This window comes from Pleurodeles waltl, chromosome 11 (genome assembly GCF_031143425.1).
Source record: "Pleurodeles waltl isolate 20211129_DDA chromosome 11, aPleWal1.hap1.20221129, whole genome shotgun sequence".
NCBI lineage: Eukaryota > Metazoa > Chordata > Amphibia > Caudata > Salamandridae > Pleurodeles > Pleurodeles waltl.
The window spans coordinates 942053996-942068463 of record NC_090450.1 but is presented as its reverse complement, the minus strand read 5'-3'; the positions used below and the strand labels follow the sequence as shown (position 1 = coordinate 942068463).

The window sequence follows — 14468 nt, the reverse complement described above, 5'->3', positions numbered from 1 at the left end:
ACATGGACATGTGGAACGGCAGAGCAATTTTTGGATCCTCTCTGGACCTGATCATAGAGTTAGATGCCAGGGCTGGGGTGCCAGGTGTAGCTAGATCTCCGTGGGAGGGATATGGACACAGGAGGAACTGAAGCTTCATATCAACTGCCTGAAACTCCTGGCTGGATCGTTTGCTATCAGGTCCCTGACTCGGACAGGGTCTCCTGCTGCATTCTGCTCAGAATGGACAATGTGTCAGCTGTCCAATACATAAACCGCATGGGCGGAACTCACCCGAGGGCACTAGCGGAACTGGCGAAGGACTTCTGGAACTATTGCCTCCAACATCAGATTTCTGTGACAACAGAGTACCTGCCGGTGTCTCAGAATATTCTAGCGGATTGGAAATCCAGGTATATCAGGGATTCCAGCAACTGGCAACCAGACAGATCCATCTTTTGTGCCCTCATGGACCAGTGGGGTCCATGCACTGTAGATTTGTTTGCTTCTAGAGTGAACACCCAGCTCCTGAGGTAATTCAGCTAGTGCCTAGATCCTGGGGCAATGGTGCTGGACGCCTTTCTGCAGGCTTTGTAGACAGAGCAAGCATATGCGTTCCCCCCTTTTCTCCTGATCCAGAGAATGATGTCTCAAATTCATCATCAGGGGGCTTTTGTCATTCTCACAATGCCCCTCTGGAAATCGCAAGTATGGTTCCCTACTATTCTGGAACTATATTGGGATGCCCTGTTTCTGACACCATCATTCCTGTAGGTCCTGTTGGATCCCCTGGGTCATCCACATCCACTGATGTTGCAGGGTCATCACAGCCTCATGTTTTGAAGGATTTCCAGCGACAATGGAGAGACATCAGACTTTCAAAGGAGGCTGAGAAGTTCATTCAGCAGACATGGGCCCCAGGGACAAACAGGAGGTACAGATCAGCATGGGTCAGATGGGTTTGTTGGCGTGTGGAGAGACACCTGGATCCCGCGGGGGCCCAGATTACAGATATCTTGAAGTTCCTGTCTGAATTAGCAGGTTCCGGTTTAGCCTACTGTAAGGTGAATTCTTTCAGATCAGTGATTTCATCAGGCCATCGGTCCATCAACAGTACTCCAGTAGGGGAACATTCCTGGGTTTGTAAGTTACTTAAAGGCAGCCAAATGTCCAAACCCCCTGAACCCAGAATTCTGGTTTGTGGGATGTCAATCTTGTACTACGTTTTTTGTGAGGCTGGCACGATAACCAGTATCTTTGTAGGGAAGACATTTCTGCAAAGCTGGCCATTCTGGTTTGCCTGATTTCTTGTAGGATAGTCAAATGTCAGAGCTCTAGATAGTACAGCGGGGTAGTCACAGCAATCGCGTTAGTGGTGAGTGAGCTTTAAACATGCATAATCCACGCCGCTGGTTCTGACGTAGAATGAAAAATGTTCTAGCTAACAAGAAGGTAAGTTTCAATTCTGTTAAGGACACAGAGGTGAGGATTATCCCTCCCGACACATTGGTGATATGTCACCCTCCCAAGAATGGATGTAATAGGAAGTACAGTACAGCTATAAACAGGGGGTTTAGTTTTCACATTCACAGAAGGATTTGCCTGTTGTTGTTTTCCACCATACATCAATGAAATGTAAGATGATGGTATTGTGATGGATTTATTGGTACATAATACTAACATTACGTGATTGTGATTTAAGGGCATGTTGTTATTGAACATTGACATGTGTATTACATACACTGGGATGGATTTAACAAACTGTGTTTATGTATAGGTTCTCATACCAAGACCGATTGAGGCTGCTTGAACTTAACAGCAGGCCCTTCTGGCACACAAGGCACTTTAAAACGTGGTGCACTGGCTGCATTTGTGGGACCTGTTATGCGTGACTTAAGTGTTTTAGTGCGATTATGTGGACACCACAACTAAAATGTGTAAGTCTAACTCCTGATGCATGGTACTTGCCAGCGATGCAGCTCTTGTAAGTGGCAAATAATGAGGGAGGTTGTGACAGAATCATTTATATGATTATAAAGACTCTGATTGGGCATTTAGTGTCACATTTTTGGTAGTTTGCTATAAATGCCTACTGGGTATTGTGGAAGCAGAGATTTTAGGGATAAAAATCTAGAATTAATATGTACTTATTTTACAGATTAATGTGTGGTTTAATTTTTATTGAAGATCATATTAACAAGGCACCTGTTCTTATAATGTTTTGTGTAATAGCCACCATCTTATGTGGGCCTATGTTAACTTAGCATGAATAGAATTATTTTCATTTATTCTGCACATATTCTTCTCTAGTGTGTTTCTTAACCAATAAATGTGTTAACAGTGACACCTGCAGGACTAAAAGAGAAGCAGATGCAAGGTCATTGTATGATGTAATTAAAGAAATGTTTCAACTGTTGTTCCAAGGCATAATATTCTCATTGTTAGAGAAATGTTACTAATGTCTGTGATTTCCTTGTGGGTAGAAGTGAAAGAAACAAAGTTAATCGTACATCCTGGGTACGTGTTCTTGATGAGGGGGAAACAAAGGATCCGCAGACGAGACAGAAGAGAAGGAAGTCTAGGATACAAATGTATTAGTTTAGGGATTCGACAACCAATGGAAAACATGAACAATGACTACATGCGTAATTTCTAGATATCTGTCTTTATTCTAATTGGTTATATTTTCTTCACCTTATGTTTTGTCCAATCACTGTCATTTATCAAGTTTAATTTAACATTCTGTCACCGCTTCTTTGGGTCAGTCTTACCGGGGGGACTGTAGTCAGTCGTCTTTGGGGAGGCTTCTAGTTTTTCTTGGGAGTCTTGGGCAGTTTAGGCAGTGACCTCTTGGTTCATTGCATGGCTGTATTCTTAGTTTGTTTGTTCCTAATGCTTTAGTGGTTTAGTGTAGTTTATAGTCCAAAGTCTAAACCATTACCCTGTCCCATCCTGTATCCTGATGCTGATTGCTGATGGTGTCCCTCTGATGAAGTAGAGGAACATGCTGATTTTATAGTGCTTTGGGTAATGTATGAAATGCACTTGTCATGTGTTTTTGTTTTCCAGGTACCAGCTGGAACTCATTGATTTAACTGCTGCTAATGATTATTATTATAACCCGAGTTAGATGTTTTTCTAAATATGTTTCTAAACGTTTTACAAGGAAATGCTTTTCTTCACATGCTCATGAATTGTTACTGATGCTTTATCATTTTTCTGATGTATTCAATCTTGTTAGCAAAGATCTTAGTGCTATGGTTGTGTGTCATAACTCTAGAGTTGATTTGTTTACTTGCTTTGATTAAATTCAGATATATGAGGCGTTCTAATCAGACTTTGTTAACTTTCCACATGTATCATTTGTGTTTGAGAATTATTTTTGTGACCAGCGTTGTTAATATAGGGAAGTAAAATTGTTAATCTGTACAAAATTTGTGTTATTATTGGAGCCTCATGAGATTGTATTGATTATTTATGCTGTTGTGGTGATTATGACCTCATGCAATTGCCATTCCCCTCTATACAATGTCGTTTCGGTCCATCGGCCTGATGCGTGAGACCCACTATCTGTTCGGCTGTAATAGCTAGGCTTTCTCTGCGGTTAACAGTACTGTAGTTGTTTCGACGGCTGCTGTGAATAAACGGTAAAAAAAATTAAGGAAAATCTGAGGCTACGGTTTTTCCTCTAGTTGTCCATGCGCATAGTCGTCGTTATGTGGTCGTTGCAACAGACTGAACTAACAATCAAGCATCAAAAAAGGAGAGAATGGTGACTTTGACGGGATCTCTATAGAACATGACGATGATGACGGATGTGTTCTCTGCATTTGTAGTCCACCCCACGGTATTCTGGGTGTTGTAGTTTCATTGTTCTGTACTGTTCTTACGTTTTCTGTTCCTTTACTATCTAGATGCTATGTGATAAAACGAGAAAAACAGCATAATACTTGCCCACGTATCTTTCATACAACTTGAACTTTCAATATTTCGTAAAAAATCTCTATTATCCGCTTTTGGAGATCATGTTGTTAGTCTGTTTTTCATGTCCTTCGTTACGCAGGCATTTGAGGCATTCGTGCGTCATCTCGTACGTGCGTGGAAAAAGAGGGTGTTAATAGGGAGGGTGGAGGAAGAAAGCCTCCGGTTACGGTGGCCGAGAGGAGACTTAAAGCAGGCATAAAGAAAGGATACGCGGAGTGTGGCGGAGCGCGCGACTGTTTGCGAGCTTACGGATAGCGTGAGAAAAAAACCCAGGAGGCGCGTGGCGGAGCGCGGGCTTTCCCGGTGCGGGGAAGCCGGGGCTCCCGGGCTGGTACCGGTACGTGGCGTGGTGGGATGGAGGCAGTGCATGTGAGCTAGTGCGAAACTTCGGCGGGGCCCGTGAGCCAGTGACAGCAACCGGAGGCGGTGTGTTGATGAACTTCTCAGTGTGCCTGGGTTTGTTTATTTTGCCCTTTTTATCACTCAGTCCCGTGCCCACCGCCGCCCCTCCCTCGGGATACCTGTGCCTGCCCAATGGTCACTGCTTCTTTCCGTGGCACTGTTGTACGAAGGACCTCTTTAACTCCTTACGACTTTGCAGGTGCAGAGCTTTCTACTAATTACCTTGTTGAGTATAAGTGGACCGCCTTGAGCCAAGACTATAGTTCCCATAATGCACCTGTTTGTTTAGTGCAATCACATGAGAGCAACATGGCTGACACCGAAATATCTGATAGCTCACGACTCTCTTCCGGCGTTCCCACGACAGTGCTTTTTCTGCATTCGGGGCGTATCTTGGCTAATCGGTCGCGCAAGAGGCTCTCCGTCCAGCCCTGTCTCTTCCTTCATTATTCTAATGTGACTCTGTTCCTGCATAACGTTTGCTTTCCTCTGCCCGGGTGCGAATTCCTCACCCACGCTAATATCTTTGTATTATTCTCCCAGTTTCGTATTTTCCCGGTATAAGTGTGTTAGACTCGAAGGTGTTCAATCTTCAGATGCTCGAACACCCCCCAGCATCTTTTAGACTTCTAGCCTGACTTTTATGGATAACGACTGTTCCAGGCTAACTTCCGACACGACACTATTTTTGTTTGTTCCCCCACTCGTGCCCCACAGTTGTTAGTTCTGATGCGTTGGTTTCCTTTCACAGCGGTGTCTTTGGGGTACTCGCGCTTACATGTTACCCACATTTCAGAGTTGCTGCCTTGCTACTTGTCTCACTGCGGTGCTGGCCCCTTGTACATTTGTTAACGCCCATTTGTTTTTAGTTGTTGCTCATTGCTTCGTCGTGTTAGACATGCAATAGTTTGTGTTTTTGTTACAAGTATGAGTGCTTGAGCCTCAAAGGTATCTGATTTGCTTTACAGTGTTTCTAATTACAGACCTTCTTGACTTATAAGTTTTGTTTTTGTTAGTTATCTTAGCCTTCTGTTTGACGTTTCCCTGAGTTAGATCCTTATTTTTTTCGCTGAGCACTTCTACCGTCTGCCAACCTGAAAGATTTACTAAGCTCGCCCACTTCCGGGTCTCAGGGGTGCGTTTAGCTGGGTTCACGAATTGGGCTGCACCCTTATGATTTGTCTACCTGTTCCATCACGAGGAGTATTTTTGGCTATACAAATACATGTTTGCCATATTACACGATTTGACACTATTGGCGTATCACTTTACCTTACAAAGCCTGGTAGATGCTTCTTTTGATCTTTTAGGGCAAATATCTCATCTCGGTTTTAAAGCCTCTGAGCTGTTCCATTAAATTCTCAAACACCCCCCCCCCCCCCCCCCCCCCCCCCGACCCAATGACGGTCACCTGATTTATGACCGTTAGTTGAGCTGCTTATGATCCCTCTAACTGCTGTCCAGTTTAGAAAGCTATGTAGAATATCCATTTGCTGTCTGCAGTTATTTATTTATTCATTTAAATCCCTTTTATTGGCGTTCACTGCCATATCACAGACAGCTCAGTTTCATTAGGGCACATGCTCAGAAGAGTCAGGCAGGCACACAGTTCACTGCTGGGGACAGTGTATGGGCGTCCAATGCACCTGAACAAAAAAAAGCTGCAAAGTGAAAAATCGCAACTTCAGTAATATCAAGTCAATAACAATAGTGTAAACATTCCTCCCTTCACGGCGGACTCCTCATCCTCCATCTCAAATTTCAGGATATGCATGGCTCACAGTAGGCAATCAGTATCCTCACTGCCCTTGCGGCAAAGCCTGGCCAGTAAATCTATTTCAGTCGTGGCCCATTTTACCAGGTCCTGCAGGCATCACCCCACCTCTGGTGCTGAGCTGGCCTTCTAGCACAACAAACCTGCTGGTATGCTTATCCCTTTGGTACTGGGCCTTATTCCCAGTAGACAGTATTCCAGGGCTCTGCCATCTCCTGCAGTGTCACCTTCCTGCTTGCCTCCAGGTGGACAAGGCTGGCCCACACAAGTCATCAGGTTGTGCTGGCAGCACAGGGTACACCAACACACCCCCCCCCGGGAATATCCAATCGGTGTGCTTTGGTGTCGGATAAGTCTGGTGCAAGTAGTTAAATTGCACGTAAAGCAAATTGTCTTCCTGGATTCCTTCTTCACATGCCATAGTTTTCACCCATTGCTTATCAGATACGGTGGTGCCCAAAGCAGCTGTCCTCTTAGTTCTTGCTGTTCCCACTGCCTCACAGCGCTGGGCATTCAGAGTACTGTAAATCACAGTAAGTGCCCTTGGGACATCCCCATGCATAATCAAGACCTGTAACGGGAGCACTGTCTGCTGGTATTCAGCTCCCTCCCCCCACAGCACAGTATTTGTTAAAAATGGGGTCTGTGGTTGGCAGTAGTTTGCACCCTGTCCAAGTAGGGGCACCTTACTCTAGTCGGGGTTAGGGAGCAACACAGCCAAGATAACCTCTGCTCATCCCCCTTGGTAGCTTGGCAAGAACAGTCAGGCTTATCTCTGAGGTAAGGTGTAAAGTATTTGTGCACGCACAGTAACAGTGAAAACACTACAAAAGGATTTCATACCAGTTTGGAAAAGGCCAATATTTATCTGAATAAAACAAGACCAAACAACAAATACACAAGCAAAGATATCACTTAAAAAATAAAGTTGTAAAGAGTCTTAGTCCAGAGAAATCAGTGGTTGTCTTTTTAATACAGTTGACGGGATGCGTCAAAAACAGATGATGCAGGCTGTAGAGGAGGAGAGGCGCTGGAAAACAGTGTTGTCGGTCCGTGATGCATCAATTTTCTCCTCACAGCAACTGTTTCCAGTGTTGCAACTGCAGGTCTTGTTGTGGTGGGGGTTGATGTGAAAGTGACACACAGGGACGCTGCATGGGAAAATCCAGGTGCACTGCGATGATAGAGCTGCATTGTAATAGGTGTTGCATCAATTCTTCCACCGCAGGGCAGGCTCTGTGTCCATTTTCAGCCACAATGATCTAATGCATGGATTTTCTTCCTTACAGCACCAGTTTCCACTTCTAAGGGCCCAGGGTCTAGATTTGGCACGACTTGTCAAGTCGGGACTCTCAGTAGAAGGGTCCAGGCACTGGCAGATGAAGTCTTTGATGTCCATGAGACTTCTTTCCAGGAGGCAAGCTCAGTTCAAGCTCTTAGAGAACCTTGGAAAGCAGGATGTAGACAGCAGGGTCCAGCCCTTTCATTCCCAGGGCGAAGCAGCAGGCCAGAACAGCAAAGCAACAGGCAGAGATGCAGTTCTCCTATAGCATCCAGCTCTTCTTCCTGGCTGAATGTCCTCAGTCCAATAGTTTTGGTTTCAGAGGCCCAATACTTATACAAATTTCTGCCTTTTGAAGTAGGCAAACTTCAAAGAAGTCTTTGTAGTGCACAAGACTTGCCCCAGCCCCCCCCCCCCCTCTCCAAAAGTCAGACTGCTTCATGTAAGGACAGGCACTGCCATATTCAGGTGCAATTGTCCGCATCTTCCACCACTCTAGACCAGGAAAACCCATCAGGATATGCAGGGCACACCCCAGCTCCCTTTCTGGGACTGGATTGTTAGTGAATGCACAAAAAGCCCTACTGTCATACCGACCCAGACATGTATTCTACACCCAGACGGAGGCACAGAATGGTTAAGCAAGAAAATTCCCACTTTCTAAATTGGCATTTTCAAACTTGCAAACACGCTTCGCCAAAAGATGTATTTTTAAATTGTAAGTTCATAGACTCAAAACTCCATATCTCTATCTGCTCCCAATGAGAGAGTCCTTGCAATAGTAAACTGAATTTAGCAGTATTTACATGTCCTACCTTTTAAAAATATGCACCCTCCTTATAGGGCTGCCTTGGGCCTACTTTAGGAGTGACTTGCATGTAGTAAAAGGGAAGGTTTAGGCCTGGCAAGTGGGTGCAGTTGCCAGGTCAAGCTGGTAGTTCAAAATTGCATATGCAGGCACTGCAGTGGCAAGTCTGAGACACGATTACAGGACTACTCCTCAGAGTGGCACAATCAGTGCTTCAGGCCCACTAGTAGCACTTGATTTACAGGCCCAGGACACACATGGCACACTATACTAGGGATGTAGTAGAAAATAAAATATGCCATTCAGGAATAAACCAATCACCAATACAATTTAGACAGAGCACTTGATCACTGGTCATGGGTAAAGTGCCCATAGTACTAAAGCCAACAAAAACAAAACGCCGCACATGGTCAAAAACTAGAGGCCTGCTGCAAAGTTTGGGGATAACCATGTAAAAAGGGCCATTCCCAACACCTGTCGAATGGCATTAGTTTAGGAAGTGCCCCTACCAGTGTTGCATAAGTCTCCCAGAGCAAGTAATGACTGCAGTAGCACCTCCTGATAAATATTTTCTGTCTGAGGTTAAGGGGGCACATGCAGTCTTATAGTTCTTGGCCTCTTGTGAGTATTTTACATACCACACTAAAAATTCTGCTTGACAGTTTGGCAACTCTTACTAGAATAGTTGCTTCCCTCCTACCTTGATTCCCACCGCAGAACAATTTGTCAGTCAACACGTGTGCACATTACTCGAATATCAATCTCAAACTTGTAGTGACATTTGAAAAATGTGGTAGTCTATTTTGCTCACTCTGAATTCAAGAAAAAACATTCTGCCTTAGCAGCCAAAGAAGCGATTCTAGTCCTATGGGACATTCTACTTTGTTACAGTCTCCCTTGACCCAACATGGGGATGCAGCCTGTAGAATACATTCCATTACCCAGTACTACTACAGGGCCCCCACTTAATTCTTCATCTATCAGTCGCTCCTTTCCAAATACACTGATCACTTTATTTACCACCTCATAAGGGTTCTCCACCATCTTTTCTGAATAGAAGATAGCTAAAGCTCAGTGCTTTAGCTTGCTCTATGCTACCCAACCATGGTCTCTAAACCAATTGGGCCAATCAGATTAGATTCCTCTTATTAGCTAGCCTGTAAAGCTCCGTATTTGATGGCAGATCTGCATAAGCACTTACTCTTTTGAATGTATTTTACTTTCCCAGAAACGGGAGAACGTCTTATAAAGTCCCAGAGCCCTGAAGAAACGGGTCTATTCTTGCAAACTTTGGCCAGGCTAAGCACTGATTATCCCGAAATCCGTTTGCTATTTTGTATCTGCTGTCAATGTCTTGCCTATGAGCAAGTGGGATGCCAAAGACTAACTTCATCTCTGATGAGACTTCTCAGCACATTTCGATTCGAAGCAATTTGTTAACACACTTAAATGAGTTTCCTGAAAGACACTGCCAACGCTGGATGGGGCCTCCAAATAATGTAAAGATGCAACTTGGACTGCACTCTTCGAAGCTATCCTAGGCCACAGAAAGCTTTTTTTTATATAATGCTTCATGTTTAAAAAAAAAAAAAAAAGATGGAACCTTCTTAAGTAAAGAAAGCCACAGTAATTCAGTGAAACCCACCTGAAACGTATGCTCAAGTTATCGTAACAAAAAGCGGCAGGGACCTGAACTCTCCAGTGTAGCTCAATGTTGACCCTCTTGGACTTGTGCACTGTCATATTTTTGCTTCATATCAGGGTTGCCAGTCCCACCTACGTGATATTAGCATACCTGTTAATGGTATGGTTTTGCTGCACTTCCAGAGTGCTCATTCCCTCTTTGTTCTCAAGCAGCATTTATTTCAGTGGGTTTGACTGCCATTATGTTCCCTTAAATAGCCCACATTTGTATTGACAGATGTAAGGAAATGCCTCCTTGGCATGGTTACCCCCTGACTTTTTGCCTTTGCTGATGCTATGTTTTGATTTGAAAGTGTGCTGAGGCCTGCTAACCAGGCCCCAGCACCAGTGTTCTTTCCCTAACCTGTACTTTTTGTTTTCACAATTGGCACACCCTGGCATCCAGGTAAGTCCCTTGTAACTGGTACCCCTGGTACCAAGGGCCCTGATGCCAGGGAAGGTCTCTAAGGGCTGCAGCATATCTTATGCCACCCTGGGGACCCCTCACTCAGCACAGACCCACTGATTGCCAGCTTGTGGGTGCTGGTGAGGACAAAACGAGTAAGTCGACATGGCACTCCCCTCAGGGTGCCATGCCAACCTCACACTGCCTATGCAGTATAGATAAGTCACCCCTCTAGCAGGCCTTACAGCCCTAAGGCAGGGTGCACTATACCATAGGTGAGGGCACCAGTGCATGAGCACTGTGCCCCTACAGTGTCTAAGCCAAACCTTAGACATTGTAAGTGCAGGGTAGCCATAAGAGTATATGGTCTGGGAGTCTGTCAAACACGAACTCCACAGCACCATAATGGCTGCACTGAAAACTGGGAAGTTTGGTATCAAACTTTTCAGCACAATAAATGCACACTGATGCCAGTGTACATTTTATTGTGAAATATACCCCAGAGGGTACCTTAGAGGTGCCCCCTGAAACCTTAACCAACTACCTGTGTAGGCTGTCTGGTTTTAGCAGCCTGCCACACTCGAGACATGCTGCTGGCCACATGGGGAGAGTGCCTTTGTCACTCTGTGGCTAGTAACAAAGCCTGCACTGGGTAGAGATGCTATCACCTCCCCCAGGCAGGAGCTGTAACACTTGGCGGTGAGCCTCAAAGGCTCACTCCCCTTTGTTCCAGCACCACAGGGCATTCCAGCTAGTGGAGTTGCCCGCCCCTCCGGCCACGGCCCCACTTTTGGCGGCAATGCCGGAGGAGATAATGAGAAAAACAAGGAGGAGTCACTGGCCAGTCAGGGCAGCCCCTAAGGCAACCTGAGCTGAAGTGACTCTGACTTTTAGGAATCCTCCATCTTGCAGATAGGATCCCCCCAATAGGGATAGGAATGTGACCCCCCTCCCCTTGGGAGGAGGCACAAAGAGGGTGTAGCCACCCTCAGAGCTAGTAGCCATTGGCTACTGCCCTCCCTGACCTAAACACACCCCTAAATCCTGTATTTAGGGGCTCCCCTGAACCTAGGAAATCAGATTCCTGCAACCTAAGAAGAAGAGGACTGCTGAGCTGAAAAACCCTGCAGAGAAGACGGAGACACCAACTGCTTTGGCCCCAGCTCTACCGGCCTGTCTCCCCCCTTCGGAAGAAAACTGCTCCAGCGACGCTTTCCCCAGGACCAGCGACCTCTGAATCCTCAGAGGACTGCCCTGCTCTAGAAGGACCAAGAAACTCCCGAGAACAGCGGCCCTGTTCACCCAAGACTGCAACTTTGTTTCCAAAGGAGCAACTTTAAAACGACTGCGTTTCCTGCCAGAAGCGTGAGGCTTGCAACTCGGCACCCGGTGACCCCGACTCGACTGGTGAAGAAACAACGCTACAGGGAGGACCCCCAGGCGACTCCAAGACTGTGAGTAACCAAAGTTGTCCCCCCTGAGCCTCCACAGCGACGCCTGCAGAGGGAATCCCGGGGCACCCCCTTACAGCGACTGTCTGATTCCCAGATCCCGACGCCTGGAAAAGACCCTGCACCCGCAGCCCCCAGGATCTGAAGGATCGGAACTCCAGTGCAGGAGTGACCCCCAGGAGGCCCTCTCCCTTGCCCAGATGGTGGCTACCCTGAGGAGCCCCCCCCCCCCCTTGCCTGCCTGCACCGCTGAAGAGACCCCTTGGTCTCCCATTGATTCCTATTACAAACCAAACGCTTGTTTGCACACTGCACCCGGCCGCCCCTGCGCTGCTAAGGGTGTACTTTCTGTGTGGACTTGTGTCCCCCCCCCCCCGGCCCCCCCCGATGCCCTACAAACCCCCCTGGTCTGCCCTCCGAAGACGCGGGTACTTACCTGCTGGCAGACTGGAACCGGGGCACCCCCTTCTCCATTGAAGCCTAAGCGTTTTGGGCACCACTTTGAACTCTGCACCTGACTAGCCCTGAGCTGCTGGTGTGGTGACTTTGGGGTTGCTCTGAACCCCCAACGGTGGGCTACCTTGGACCCCAATTTGAACCCCGTAGGTGGTTTACTTACCTGCAAAAACTAACATTAACTTACCTCCCCCAGGAACTGTGAAAATTGCAGTGTGTCCAATTTTAAAATAGCTATGTGTTTTATGTAAAAAGTATATATGCTATTGTGATTTATTCAAGCTCCTAAAGTACTTACCTGCAATACCTTTCAAATGAGATATTACATGTAGAATTTGAACCTGTGGTTCTTAAAATAAACTAAGAAAATATATTTTTCTATAACAAAAACCTATTGGCCTGGAATTGTCTCAGTGTGTTCCTCATTTATTGCCTATGTATGTAAAGAAATGGCTCCCTGTTGCAGTTACCCCCCACTTTTTGCCTGATACTGACTTGACTGAGAAGTGTGCTGGGACCCTGCTAACCAGGCCCCAGCACCAGTGTTCTTTCACCTAAAATGTACCATTGATTCCACAATTGGCACACCCTGGCATCCAGATAAGTCCCTTGTAACTGGTACCTCTGGTACCAAGGGCCCTGATGCCAGGGAAGGTCTCTAAGGGCTGCAGCATGTATTATGCCACCCTAGAGATCCCTCACCCAGCACAGACACACTGCTTACCAGCTTGTGTGTGCTAGTGAGAACAAAATGAGTAAGTCGACATGGCACTCCCCTCAGGGTGCCATGCCAGCCTCTCACTGCCTATGCAGTATAGGTAAGACACCCCTCTAGCAGGCCTTACAGCCCTAAGGCAGGGTGCACTATACCATAGGTGAGGGTACCAGTGCATGAGCACTGTGCCCCTACAGTGTCTAAGCAAAACCTTAGACATTGTAAGTGCAGGGTAGCCATAAGAGTATATGGTCTGGGAGTCTGTTTTACACGAACTCCACAGCACCATAATGGCTACACTGAAAACTGGGAAGTTTGGTATCAAACTTCTCAGCACAATAAATGCACACTGATGCCAGTGTACATTTTATTGCAAAATACACCCCAGAGGGCACCTTAGAGGTGCCCCCTGAAACTTAACCTACTGTCTGTGTAGGCTGACTAGTTCCAGCAGCCTGCCACACTAGAGACATGTTGCTGGCCTCATGGGGAGAGTGCCTTTGTCACTCTGAGGCCAGTAACAAAGCCTGCACTGGGTGGAGATGCTAACACCTCCCCCAGGCAGGAGCTGTAACACCTGGCGGTGAGCCTCAAAGGCGCACCCCTTTGTCACAGCCCAGCAGGGCACTCCAGCTTAGTGGAGTTGCCCGCCCCCTCCGGCCACGGCCCCCACTTTTGGCGGCAAGGCTGGAGGGATCAAAGAAAGCAACTAGGAGGAGTCACTGGCCAGTCAGGACAGCCCCTAAGGTGTCCTGAGCTGAGGTGACTCTAACTTTTAGAAATCCTCCATCTTGCAGATGGAGGATTCCCCCAATAGGGTTAGGATTGTGACCCCCTCCCCTTGGGAGGAGGCACAAAGAGGGTGTACCCCCCCTCAGGGCTAGTAGCCATTGGCTACTAACCCCCCAGACCTAAACACGCCCTTAAATTTAGTATTTAAGGGCTACCCTGAACCCTAGAAAATTAGATTCCTGCAACAACAAGAAGGACTGCCTAGCTGAAAACCCCTGCAGAGGAAGACCAGAAGACAACAACTGCCTTGGCTCCAGAAACTCACCGGCCTGTCTCCTGCCTTCCAAAGAACTCTGCTCCAGCGACGCCTTCCAAAGGGACCAGCGACCTCTGCATCCTCTGAGGACTGCCCTGCTTCGACGACGACAAGAAACTCCCGAGGACAGCGGACCTGCTCCAAAAAGACTGCAACTTTGTTTCAAGAAGCAGCTTTAAAGAACCCTGCAACTCCCCGCAAGAAGCGTGAGACTTGCAACACTGCACCCGGCGACTCCGACTCGGCTGGTGGAGAACCAACACCTCAGGGAGGACCCCCGGACTACTCTACGACTGTGAGTACCAAAACCTGTCCCCCCTGAACCCCCACAGCGCCGCCTGCAGAGGGAATCCCGAGGCTTCCCCTGACCGCGACTCTCTGAAACCTAAGTCCCGACGCCTGGAAAAGACCCTGCACCCGCAGCCCCCAGGACCTGAAGGACCGGACTTTCACTGCAGAAGTGACCCCCAGGAGTCCCTC

General features: G+C 47.1%; 1 protein-coding gene across 8 annotated transcripts in view; it reads left to right on the top strand.

Moving 5' to 3' along the window:
* The first annotated feature begins 4095 nt into the window (after positions 1-4095).
* The window catches only part of EIF4ENIF1 (eukaryotic translation initiation factor 4E nuclear import factor 1), a 72581-nt gene continuing 62208 nt past the window's right edge, over positions 4096-14468 (top strand). For 3 of the 8 annotated variants that reach the window (XM_069215081.1, XM_069215075.1, XM_069215078.1), the window contains exon 1: positions 4319-4419. In XM_069215081.1, coding sequence (XP_069071182.1) covers positions 4398-4419 — 22 coding nt within the window. In that variant the 5' untranslated portion in view covers positions 4319-4397. Of the gene's footprint in view, positions 4420-14468 lie in introns of all 8 variants that reach the window. The other 5 variants (XM_069215074.1, XM_069215076.1, XM_069215080.1 and 2 more) reach the window with 5 other exon arrangements.